The 13286-nt window shown below is 38.2% G+C and overlaps 1 protein-coding gene across 13 annotated transcripts in view; it reads left to right on the top strand.

Annotated features, from left to right (window-relative positions):
- The window catches only part of LOC125070143 (kinesin-like protein unc-104), a 97438-nt gene that overhangs the window by 80167 nt on the left and 3985 nt on the right, over window positions 1–13286 (top strand). For 4 of the 13 annotated variants that reach the window (XM_047679844.1, XM_047679845.1, XM_047679854.1 and 1 more), the window contains 22 exons: window positions 218–357; window positions 523–567; window positions 1670–1807; window positions 2009–2209; window positions 2683–2840; window positions 3480–3630; window positions 4190–4356; window positions 4793–4907; window positions 5333–5466; window positions 5749–5960; window positions 8216–8353; window positions 9099–9229; window positions 9573–9746; window positions 9902–10082; window positions 10200–10290; window positions 10373–10471; window positions 10707–10946; window positions 11080–11218; window positions 11598–11718; window positions 12002–12104; window positions 12451–12631; window positions 12794–12906. In XM_047679844.1, the coding sequence (XP_047535800.1) occupies window positions 218–357; window positions 523–567; window positions 1670–1807; window positions 2009–2209; window positions 2683–2840; window positions 3480–3630; window positions 4190–4356; window positions 4793–4907; window positions 5333–5466; window positions 5749–5960; window positions 8216–8353; window positions 9099–9229; window positions 9573–9746; window positions 9902–10082; window positions 10200–10290; window positions 10373–10471; window positions 10707–10946; window positions 11080–11218; window positions 11598–11718; window positions 12002–12104; window positions 12451–12631; window positions 12794–12906 (3172 nt within the window). The remainder of the gene's footprint in view (window positions 1–217; window positions 358–522; window positions 568–1669; window positions 1808–2008; window positions 2210–2682; window positions 2841–3479; window positions 3631–4189; window positions 4357–4792; window positions 4908–5332; window positions 5467–5748; window positions 5961–8215; window positions 8354–9098; window positions 9230–9572; window positions 9747–9901; window positions 10083–10199; window positions 10291–10372; window positions 10472–10706; window positions 10947–11079; window positions 11219–11597; window positions 11719–12001; window positions 12105–12450; window positions 12632–12793; window positions 12907–13286) is intronic. The other 9 variants (XM_047679848.1, XM_047679846.1, XM_047679853.1 and 6 more) reach the window with 7 other exon arrangements.

Below are 13286 nucleotides of genomic sequence, written 5' to 3'. Positions count from 1 at the left end.
TAATAGGAATTATTGTAATAGATATTATCAGGACTAGTCACATTTAAAGTTAAAAAATTGATTATTAAAAACATTTAAATGTTATTTCTCGTATCTATTCCATATCAAGTTTTAATTCTTTGTTCTTTTCTAAGAAACCTTACACATACCAGAAATGCATATCATAAAATATTTAATCTATGAGAGACTAAAATTTGAAGAGAATGATCTCCAACAGATACGCAGATCGCGCTAAGCAAATCGTTTGCAAAGCCGTTGTCAACGAAGACGCGAATGCGAAACTTATCCGTGAACTCAAAGAAGAAATACTCAAACTACGCGAACTTCTCAAAGCCGAAGGCATCGACGTCGAAGAAGGTGAGAGCTATGTAAAAGATTACCATTCGTTTAGGCTTAGTCGTCATGTGACCATATAGTTCGTCTTGTGTGTTTGTACGTTTTAAAAAAAAAGCTAGAACGAACTAAACGCCACAAACGTTGATTTTTTTATACTAAAGTGAACTTTTATTTTCAATTGCGAAGGACCAGATGGTAGAGTCGTTTATGAAAAGAAAGAACAGCCTACCAGTAAGTAAAAGCAAAGAGGCTTGCGCATTGCATATGTACACCCCACCTGTACGCTTTGCCTCCTCGGGGTTGCCAGGACAAAAATATGAGACTAAATCACGTCAATTATGACAGTAACGCTGGCAACCCAACACCTTAAAAAAACTGAATTGCACCCTTATCCAGAGCTTGTGGCGTTGTAGGCGTACTTATTTAGTACATGATTTTATATAATCGTCACTTCTTGTAGGTACATACGTATTGTTTCGTTATGTAATATATAACTGCGCTTATATTTATATATTGGTGTTGGTTTATATCGAATTGGTAGGACATTTAGTAAATATTTCTTTTTATATGAATGTAAGTTACGTTATTAATAAACTGAGCATTTTATTAATAACAAAATAGTTATGCAACTTGAATCAATAAATACTTTTTTTTTGTATTTAACTTAAAAATTTAAAATGCTCAGAGGCATCGACCGTTCGCGGCATTTAAAAAAAAGATATTATAATACGAAGAAATTCGAGTCTGAATTAATGTTTAATGGATATTAGAAGAATACAGTTCTTATAAACAGTTAAAATATTTAGAAAATAGTTTTTAACGAGAAAATAACGTCGCGAACGGGAATATTATACTTTTTATAAATGTTTTGCAAACAAGCTTCATAGCTTCGCATGTTTTTTCTATTTATGTCCGTTGAAGAATTTGTTTTCAGATAATAATCATCATCAGCCAGGTCCAAAATTGATTACATATATTTAAATAAACAATAGAAACAGATTGATTATTTAAATTGCTTAGCATGTATAGTAGCTATTGTGTATTAAAGATAATCGAATCAAAGTTGGACGAAATCTAATTTAAGTACGAATAATATGATGTCAGTTTCAGCACTTGTATTGATTTTGAACCGCACAACGTGCGCACAAGATTGTTTGAAAACATCACACGGTGATTGGTTGCAATTGAAATGCAATAAAAAACAATATCGTACCTTGCTACTATGGGATAGAATCACGTAAATTTTGGACAAAAAAATAAATCACGTATATTTTGGAATGGAAATGTTTTAATATTATTCTTTTGTACCATAAAAATATTTCTTATGGTAAAGCAGGAGAAGAGAACGCGTCGCCGATGCGTAAGAAGAGCGAGTCTGAATCTGCCTTGTCGCCCAAGCTGTCTCGAGCAGCTACCACTATTGCTGAAGAAGCTGTCGACCAGCTACAGGCTTCTGAAAAGCTTATTGCGGGTAAGACAATCAAAATGAAAATATTGTGTTTTGTTTAGCTTTCTACTCAATAGATCAAATTAATAAAAGAATATTACACTACCATGACATGATGACGTTTAACTGACAAACATACACACAGACATATATATTTTATATGAAACATAGGCATAAATATATATATTCAATTGTGACTATATTCATTGAATGTAAACCCATCAGAACTCAACGAAACCTGGGAAGAGAAACTGAAGCGCACTGAACAAATCCGCGTTCAGCGCGAAGCGGTCTTCGCTGAAATGGGTCTTGCGGTTAAAGAGGGCGTCACTGTAGGCGTTTATTCGCCGAAGAAAACTCCTCACTTGGTTAACTTGAACGAGGATCCCAATCTCTCAGAATGTCTTCTTTATTACATCAAAGACGGTAAGTTGTCTTAAAAGCGAAATTAATTTAAAATATTTCGCCATATTGAAAGACGTGTAACATGACCTCTATATGCCCTTCACTATTTATGTATCGATAACATAAAACCTAAGATCAAATTACGAGATCAAGTGACTCTTTAATACGGTTGGATTACAGTTTGTTTCATTGCTTCGACCAGACGGTATATTTACGAGTATCGGGAATATATTTATTTAAAAAAAAACTTTGTTTATGGTTTGGGATCTTGACCACAAACACTTTTTTTTGTAATATTTGTATCCTTCGAAGTTCAGACGTTATTTAATAAACTTTTTTTGACGTATTAAGAGTTATCAACTGTCAGACTTTAAATATTTTTAGATTATTGATTAAGTTCATTATATATTTGGTAAAATCTTTTTTTTTACTTTTATCAGTATGGTCTTTTGGTCTAATTGAGCCGGAATATTACAGAAAGTTACTGTTCCCAGGTGTCACACGTCTCGGCACCGCCGAAGGCCACGTTCCGCAGGACATCCAGCTCTGCGGCTCTCACATCCTGAGCGAGCACTGCATCTTCGAGAACACGGATGGCGTGATCTGCCTCATACCGCACCGCGGTGCACTCATTTATGTCAATGGACGAGAGGTGAGTGTTACCGATTGGAAAACTTAGGTATAATGGGCCTTTTCTTTTAAGAAAGTTGGTAACTCCGCATTTTTGGTTAGTGTTTGTATGGTTTTTGTACCAGACGCTTATCATTTATTCTTTCGGCACACTTCCGTTTAATCCAATTTGGAGGAGCGAATCAATGTCTAAACAGGAATGCAATATTTTATATTTTAAATATTTTAAATTTCCATCGTTTTCTTGTGTACGGAGTGGTTTATATGTATGGATAGGTATGAGTACTTTTAAGAATATGAGCACTTAAATACAATGATAACCTATTATTCAATAAAAGTAAAAAGGTTTTTTATTTAATAAGTCTTATTACGTAACATATTCAAAAAAATCATTTTCCTTTCGCGAAATTTTAATATATTGGTAAAATACCTAAATGTATTCGTTACATAAACTTATGTCAAGTTTATGTAACAAATACAACATAACAATTATTTTGAAAATGAACATACATATTTCTTTATATGCGTAGTCAGGGTGAACAGAATAAAATGAATGAATATTTTCGTGGACTTAATATAATTAAATGTCTTTTGAAGTTTCGGCATTTTTTTTTTATAATCGTTTCGACTATGGTAAATACAATAATTTTATTGTACGCAGGTAAACGAACCTATAATTTTGAAGACTGGATCTCGCGTGATCCTCGGAAAGAACCACGTTTTCCGATTCACTCATCCCGGACAGCCACGCGAAGAACCCGTGTCGAACAAGGATACCGTCAGCGATACGCCCGGAACGAACACGGATAGCGGTAAGAATTGGCTTAATTTAATTCCGATGCAGCAAGATATAAACAGCAATTAAATACTTGAAAAGCCATTTGTGGAGGGGCTTCGGAATCTAGAATTTTGTGTTAAGATCCACTTGATCTACCCACCAGCTTTCTCAGCTCTTGTTATTGATAGAAGTGCCACTATTTTAAATTTAGGGTCCCAATATTTCTTAATTACAACCGTTCACATAATTATGCCCGTCATTAGTACTTTCTTGTTGTAAATTGTCTCTGCATTCAAGTAGGGTAACAATGTATTCCATAATGTAACCCATGAAAAAGGGCAATCGTATAAATAGTTGTTTTGTGTAATAGTACCTATATATTTATTTAATAAAATGTAACTGATATACACAGTTTGCTAAGAGAAACTTTATCAATATGAATGATTATCTAGTATCAAGATCATTGTGTCATAGTTTGTAAGACTGAGAGTTTTTTCGGTACAATGTCCGTGTCAATGTTTTTTAAATATTCCTCATTTTTATTTGACTACTTGTAGTAAATTATTAAAATTAATTATTATTTTTAACCACAGCACCAAGTGTCACGGAGACAGTTGATTGGGACTTTGCGCAATGCGAGTTATTGGAGAAGCAAGGAATCGATTTGAAGGCCGAGATGCAGAAACGATTAATGGCCTTAGAGGAACAGTTCCGCAGGGAGAAGGAACACGCTGATCAGCAGTTTGAAGAGCAGCGAAAGGTACGGAACATACTATTGCAGTTGACTATATGTAAATTTAGTTCGTTGCGGACCTTATTTTCACAGAATTAAAAAATAACATAAATTATTTTAGCAAAAAAAGGTTATTGCTCCGTAAGGTTTTTAAGGTAGATAGCATACTTGTAATAAATTCTTTTCAACGGAGTAGTTCTATAAAGTTCTATAATTGCGATTGTTTACTATTGTACAAGCTCAAAGTTATGACATCATATTATTGTGTTCAAGATCATACAGATAAAAAAATAGTGAAGTTAGTCTTTTTTGGTTTTTTGATCGAGACATGTACTTTATTATAATTTATAAATTTTTGGTAAAAAATAGCCTAGAATCTACGTCTAGAAGAGGTTTAATGCGTAATTTAATTTTAAAACGACAAGCCAAAGTTGCTTAGGGTGTTTGTTTGGTTTGATTTTAGAACTACGAAGCTCGTATCGACGCACTTCAGAGGCAAGTGGAAGAGCAGAGCGTCACCATGTCTATGTACAGTTCCTACACGCCGGAGGACTTCCACAACGATGAGGATATATTCGGTATGTCTATAAAATTTATATCGTAATGTCATTTATCAGAACAGACACCACCAGACAATTCGGTTAGGTATAATTTCATCTAACAGTCGTACATACTCTTAGGTAAGAAATACGATTTTTAGCATTTTGGTGTCCACCGACGTACATTCGTTACTAATTGACTTTAATATTGCCTCAAGTCTTTGATTTCTATTTTTCCTTCCAAATAAAAAGTTCGTTAAGGGGGGGGGGGGGTGACAATTGCCTCAGAGTGAGGGATCGAACTTGCGGCATTTACGTCGGGAGGTGGTCCGTTTAGTATTAAGCTATTTAGATTTATCGTTCAGTCACATTACCCTCCGACGTTGAGATCTTCAATCTTGCCTAAGAGGTGTTATTACACGAAAAGTATGCAATAACAGTAAGCGTGTGATATTGTGGGGTAGTGAATCCCCTGTTTGAGACAGAATGCTGGTCGGCGCGCGAGGTGGGGCTGGCGGCCTGGGCCTTCCGCAAGTGGAAGTACCATCAGTTCACCTCGCTCCGAGACGACCTGTGGGGGAACGCGATCTTCCTCAAGGTTAGTGTAGTAAATAACGACTCTATAGATGTAACAGGTAACATGGATCAGTATTGTGGACAAGCATTCTTATGAAGCTGGCTCTATACGTATACAATTTCTAAACGAAAGCAATTTAATATGTCTCATTCGCAAAAAATTGAATTTCGGTATGAATTTACTCGTAGCAGCTAAATTTCAAGATCAGTCATAGCCGAAGGAAGGTAAACATGTTATTTTTTGTGCAGAAGAAGAAATGAGGGTAAATCAATTAGTGAACTAAAAGAAATTCCATCGACGCAGGAAGCGAACGCGATATCCGTGGAGCTGCGCAAGAAGGTGCAGTTCCAGTTCACGCTGCTGACGGACACGCCGTACTCGCCGCTGCCGGCCGAGCTGGCGCCGCGCGACGACGGCGACGACGACTACCGCCCCTCCGCGCCCACCGTCGTCGCCGTCGAGGTCACCGACACCAAGAACGGCGCCACGCACTACTGGACGCTCGAGAAGCTGCGGTAAGCCCCGAGCCTGCTGCCCTGTAGCTTACTAACTTTCTCCAGCACGATGGTTGAAGTCAGCCTCGGATCTACTATATTTCCGATGCAACATTTTGTACCGCCACCTTCCTAGCGTACTCAGAATAACGAGTGCAGAGTGAGACATACTACTTATACTTATATATCTACTAGACAAATGATTTATGAGAACCATAAAGCTATTTTCAATACCTCTTAAAATCTTTCAAACAATTATTAAGATTGACAAACATAAGGATTATTTGACAGCCCTACGACAGCAAAATGAATTTAAACAAATGAATTTCCTTGAAAGAAATTAATGGGGTAACCAATCATTTCTGGTTACCAGTAGATCCGAGGCTGGGTGGACTTACTAATTTTCCGTTGTGGTTTTGGTTGGTTACTTGGAACGAATAGGTTTTACGCTCTTTATAAATTACGTTCAGGAATTTTTAGTAGTAATTTTGGAGCTATGATTGGGAGTTTATAGTGTAGAGACTCGATAAAATAACTTTATCGATATAGATTTAGTTTTGTAGGTCTTTTATATTTTAAATACTCTGTACACTAAAAATGTATATAACCATATTATAGATATTTTCTTAAAATTTTAGGACATAAGAAAAAATCTAAATGGAAATTAGTTTAGTTTAGTTCTAGTGTTTGTAATCTTACAAATAAATTGAAAGGTATCGACTACATAATACTTGTATTTATATTTAGTTTTTATACATTTATTTCACATTTTTTAACATAGAACTGATTATTATATTTATTTGCATTTCGTTGTATTATTTTTTTGTTGTTAATTTTTTTTTTCTTTTTTTATCATTATTCTGCTGTAGCAATATTTATTATATTTTTTTAGTTAATTTGGTAGTCGACCGAATAATGCATTTATTAAGTTCATATATATAGTATAGTTTTTATATAATATTATGTTATAATACGAATTATACAGTAGGTAAGTACATATTTTAGCAATGAAATTGTACATGTGCATAACTATTTATGACGAAGCTTTTTTGGTTTGCTGCTTATTATCTTTATTTACATAAAAAAATGCTTACATATTTTTTAACACACATATTTATTATAATCATGTACCTCGATATAACACAAGAGTCGTCGGATGTAGGTGAAAAATTGGAATAAAGAAAGGTGAATTGAAAAAGTTACATAGGGTTGAAGTAATCGCTAGGAACAGAAGGTATAGATTTTAAGCGCGGGATAGTCTCGACGACGCGGCGCCCGAGGCGGAGGCCCGCCGGCGCTGGGCCGAGTGCAAGCGGTGTGTTGTCCGTAGCCACCGGCTGGAGCTCATGCGGCAGATATACAACATGAACGAGAGCGCGTGCGGCGACGACGAGCCCGCGCCGCCCGCGCCCCCCGCCGCGCCCGCCGCGCCCGCCGCGCCCGCCGACCCCGCGCTCCTGCACTGTATCTCCGCCTGCGCCAACAACACGCGCCTCTCGCTCGCCAACCTGCTGCCCTCGAGGTTTGTGCCTCAGGAGAAACAAAGCAGAGCGAGACGGAAATACTAGTTGCACGAAATTTGAAGCGCGTCGCACGTTTCGGGAACGATTTAGATCGATGCTAGGACTTTGAGCGAAATTCGTCGAGTCGGCTTCTATTCTGTTGTTCGTATGAGAGTTAACTCGAGGGCTATCCATACTGTTTTGTTTCTGCCTTCGATGTGATGCGAGCGAGACGGAATTTATTTTACGCTTTCGTCGACATCGGCAGTCACGCTTTTGTAATATTGTGAGGCTTTTTAGACCATATGAATATTGTCGAGCGGACTGCGTATTGCCAGGCTTTTATGAGCAGACGTCTGAAAAAAGAAGTCACGAAGGAAGTATATTTTTGCGTTCGATGTGTCCTTTGTTCGTATTTCGCTGCATTTCAGGAGCTTTTCAAACCTGCACAACATCATCATACAACAAAATTACGAACACTCTGTACGGCCATTAACTAATTGTCGAGCTACTGTTAATATAGAGATAGTATTTAAAATGTATTGTTGGCATGCTTGTTTTATATAATTTATAAATCATTAAATGTAAAAAAAAAAAATGTTTTTTATTGTTACTGAAAAAATAACCGTACGTTCTTATTTGCTTGCACGTGCTGCATTCAATTTGTCTGCCAAAATATGTTCTAAGCTTTCCGAAATCATTGTTGTTTTGATGCACAATTTGGTTAAGCAATTTTGTGTCATACGATCTAATGTTTAAGGTATATATTTGCAGACAACGCTTAGAACTGATGCGCGAGATGTACCACAACGAGGCTGAGCTGTCGCCCACCTCGCCCGATCACAACATCGAGTCGGTCACCGGCGGTGATCCGTTCTACGATAGATTCCCTTGGTTCCGTCTAGTTGGACGGTGAGTTATCCTTGCTTATATTCTATTCAAATATATAGTAGAATAACACTTTCGGATAAACACCCTGACCTGAGAAGAACCGGCGTAAGAAACTATTTATCTATTAAGAAATGATTTATCTTTTAAACGGCCTTGAGTACTTCGTTTCAGTCAAAAAGCGTGATATCATCAATGCAATATTATATATTTCAGAGATAATCGCAACTGTAGTTATAAATGCGGAAGTGATTTTGTGTTTTGTTTTATGCTTACACGTCTTAACTACTCGACGCGTTATCATGAAAAAGTTTAAGGTTACTTAAAACATGCTTCTCAGGCGGACGAAGTCGCGAACGGAAACTAGTTTCTTATATTTATTTTTAGTTATCGGTACCCGCCCACTTTAATAGTAAATAGTTTGTTGTTTTTTTGGAATTAAAAGTTAATTAAAAAATATCTTATATTCCAAAATAAAAGAAATCCAGTTTTACCCGTATCAAATCAAAATTTTTAAGATGAATAAGAAATATATGTTTATATTATTTGCGAGATGAATAAATGTGCTATTTTATGATGCCCATACTTATCGCTTAGAAGACTCACCCTGAGTTTTAGTTAAAAAATATTGCGAGTATTTTAAAATGGACCGATTCATTGATTAAAAAAATAGATGACAAGAAACAAACTAAATTAACTATCAATGTATGGCAATGTTGTCCACGTCGTTTTTTAATTTGTGGAAGTGACGTAATGACTTGTTCCTCAGGAGCTTCGTATACTTGTCGAATCTTCTGTACCCGGTTCCACTTATTCACAAGGTGGCTATAGTGAATGAGAAAGGAGACGTGAAGGGCTATCTCCGGGTAGCTGTACAGGCAGTCATCGACGCCGAAAAAAGTAAGCTATTATTATTAATTTTACAGTTAAAAAGAAGCTAATTCCCGTAGTTAGACCATGTGAATTACAACCCATAGTCGTGGGCTCAACCCGGCAACCGGACTCACTTTATGTTCATGTGCTTAAATTGTGTTTATGATTCGTCTCGTACACGGCGAAAATATGCATGAGTTGGATTAAATCTACCAAAGGTACACATGCATTGGAGCAGCGTGTTAAATAGCTGCAAAACTTCTCAAAAGCAGAGGAGGCCTTAAACTCAACTATAAAATATTTAGACACTGTTACTTTATTTTTAATTACGTTTTAATTTGTAAGTATGGAAATGGGTGTATTTTTGTAGATAACGCCGAATTCGCTGCTGGTGTAAAGCAGTCAGCTAAAATCTCATTTGACGACGATATCGTGCCAGCTCGGTCTAGGCTCAAGGCGATTTCGAGCGTTGAGAAGAACAACGCCATTAACGCTATCAATATCGAAGACCGACCCGAACAGGACTCAAATATCAAGATTGAAGGTGAATATTGTATTAGTGTAATAATTATTAACGAAATAGCAACTACATTCTAACAGAGTTTGGGTAAATTTTTTTTGAATAATTAAGAATTATAAAAAGCCTCTATTTAAACTGGTGAGATGTAGTTGACGACGCATGTCTGAATTTGGTACCAGAACTAGCAGTCGGAGAATGCGACGCCGACAGCGGTCGGGGCGACAGCTCGCTGGCCTCGGAGCTGAAGGAGGAGGACCTGCCCGAGCACCTCACGCTGGGTCGGGAGTTCACGTTCCGTGTGACCGTGCTGCAGGCCCACAGCGTGTCCACGGACTACGCAGACGTATTCTGCCAGTTCAAGTGAGTGATGCGGGAATGTTTTTTTGAGTTTAGCTTTTATGACGAATTTAGACGAATAACATCTAACGTACGGTACGTACTAGATAATAATTAAATATTTGTTTCTTAATGTTTCAGCTTCCTGCATAGAAATGAAGACGCTTTCTCGACCGAGCCTGTCAAGAATGCCGGAAAGAACACACCTCTTGGATTCTACCACGTGCAAAATGTAAGAGTTAAGAAATAAAAATAAATTTAAAATTGAAATCCTTCAAAGACAGTGAATTTTATCGAAATGTATATTGTTTTAGATCACCGTTCCAGTGACGAAGTCGTTCGTCGAATACATAAAATCGCAACCGATAGTTTTCGAAGTTTTCGGACATTATCAGCAACACCCGCTGCACAAGGTAATATATAAATGAAAATTTCTTACCGTCAATTAGTTAAACCAGATGTTTTTTCAATAATCTGTTTTTTAATCAGTCGTGAAATTAATTCGATATAATTTTACCCTTTCAATTTACTACCTATTTACTCTTGGATTTACGATTAAAATATTATACTTGAATTTAGTACATGTAAATGGTTCCCCTGTAACACCACCGAACACCACACATTTGAGAGCGTCTGCTTTGTGTATAGTCGAGTGAGTTGCGGCCGGTTCTGTGGCAGGACGCGAAGCAGGACGGGCCGGTGGGCCGCGCCCCCCCGCGCCGCATGCTGCCCCCCTCGCTGCCCATCTCGGCGCCCGTGCGCAGCCCCAAGTGGGGCGCGGCCAGCGTGGCGCCGCCCTGCTGCTCGTCGCACCTGCACTCCAAGCACGACCTGCTCGTCTGGTTCGAGATCTGCGAGCTGGCGCCCAGCGGCGACTACGTGCCGGCGGTGAGTACGTTGGCATACGTATCGCATACCAGATGCGGTTTGTGGCGACTGGCATTAGCATAGTTTGGATTACTTTAGAACACAAATTCTCGCCTGTCTTTTTATTTCCTACAATTTCCATTATTTTCAACAGGTTGTGGAGCACAGCGACGAGTTGCCGTGTCGAGGCTTATTCCTCCTACACCAGGGGATCCAGCGACGTATTCGCATCACTATTCTTCACGAACCATCGTCTGACTTGCAGTGGACTGATGTCAGGGAACTCGTCGTTGGTAAGGAACATAATCATGTTGATAACCAATTCATATAATTTTACGACTTCTCAAATTAATTTTAGGTGCATATTCATAAAGTCCCCAGTTCAGGCAAAATCTATACTAATATTATAAATGGGAAAGTAACTCTGTCTGTTACCTCTTTATACTTAAACCGCTGTACCGAATTAGCTGATATTTGCTGCTCAAGCTGCTCAGCTTGCCTTGCTCTTAAATTTTGATCAAACAAATTGTTAAATTTAGTTGCCTGTTAACGTATTGTTGATATTATAGTTGATACATATACTATAAATGATGTGATCAAACTGATGAATTGGGTCCCAAAGTATTTGTTAATTATCTGTCCATTGATATTAATGTTATTTCCGTAACGCAGGACGCATTCGCAATACACCAGAGCCAAACGATGACTCAAACGACGGCGACGAGGACGGAGCCCTGTCTCTCGGCCTGTTCCCCGGAGAACGACCGTCTTTGGATGATCGAGCTGTGTTCAGGTAATTGGAATCAAGATAAGTTCAATTAACGTTTATATAAATTGACTATATTGTACAATGACCAAAATGTTTAAAATTATTTAATTATAATACTTGGATGTATTTCAAAAAGTTACTTTTCTTTTTATGCTAAAGTGTAATTAAACTCCATAATTTAGGTGGTATATCAGTAAAATCTTCAAAATTCTGGTCAAATTAAACGTTTACAAGACGATTTAATTAATAAATTAATGATTTATATGAATAGATGTATATTTGAACGAAGTAACAATTTTGTACATAGGTTCGAAGCCGCCTGGGACAGCAGTCTGCACGGATCGCCTCTCCTGAACAGAGTCAGCGCGAACGGAGAAGTTGTGTATATTACACTAAGCGCTTATCTTGAGGTAAGTTTTCGTTTAAAGAGTTTAACATTTAATTTAATTTTTGTCGTTTAATATTAACGGTTAATATGTATTCATAAAGACATCGGCAAACTCAGTACTGTCGGTTAAACTTCACTTTGAGTATAACATGTTCAAATGTGATTTTTGTAAATTTTGAGTTTGTTTATCAAAGGCAGTATATAATAGACTGTAATCCGAAGCCCTCATATAGTAATTTGGTTCCGTACGGTCGTGGGAGGAATTTATCACGCATTATTTATAAATACATAAGAAACGTATCGACTAAACTGAGCCAAAATCAGTTCGCACGTGTGTCGTCGCCGTCGCTAACGGAAGGGGCTTGCAGGTGGAGAACTGCGGGCGGCCGGCCATCGTGACGAAGGACCTGTCGGTGGTGGTGGTGGGGCGCGAGGCGCGCACGGGCGCGGGCCGCTCGCTGCGCCGCGCGCTGTTCGGCTCCCGCGCCGCGCGCGCCGACCGCCTCACCGGCCTCTACGAGCTCAGCCTGCACCGCGCGCTCGAGCCGGGTACGCGCACGCGCACGCGCCCCCTCCCGCATTGTTTCCCTATCTAAATTGAATTATCTATTTACTTATTTGAACACGCATTCAGTCTAAGTATTTCATCGGTTGATACCTTGATCTTGATTACTCGACATCGATGAAATATAATAATCTTTTCCACCCCAGGTGTCCAGCGTCGTCAGCGTCGCGTGTTGGATACGAGCGGCACGTACGTGCGCGGGGAGGAGAACCTGCACGGCTGGCGCCCGCGCGGCGACTCGCTCATTTTCGACCATCAGGTCTCGATATTTATTATATAACTATGATTCACTCTCAACTTTGAATCTTTAGATTTTCTATAATGTCGCTAAGTTTTTAATAAATATTAGAAATAATGAGTCGGACCTCAGACACACTGGACAAAATTCGCATGTTCTTTGGCTAATTGAGTAAGCGTATTATTTATTTTTTATGGCAATGATACGTGTGTCGTTTTCTCTCTATGGTGTAATTTATTTTTTCTAAGCTAGTAGTTTGGATATAATTTTATTTGCAAGCTAAGATTCCTGTATTTGTATTTCGAAATTTCCTCTTCGTTACTTTTAAACTTACAGACTTGTACAAAGGCTACAGTTTAGTATAATATCAAACGTCTTGTAACGAAAGTCATTAACGATTG

The sequence above is a fragment of the Vanessa atalanta genome, chromosome 16 (assembly GCF_905147765.1).
Source record: "Vanessa atalanta chromosome 16, ilVanAtal1.2, whole genome shotgun sequence".
In the NCBI taxonomy this organism is placed as follows: domain Eukaryota; kingdom Metazoa; phylum Arthropoda; class Insecta; order Lepidoptera; family Nymphalidae; genus Vanessa; species Vanessa atalanta.
Note: the sequence above shows the minus strand (reverse complement) of the source record. Positions and strands in the feature narration are given on the sequence as shown.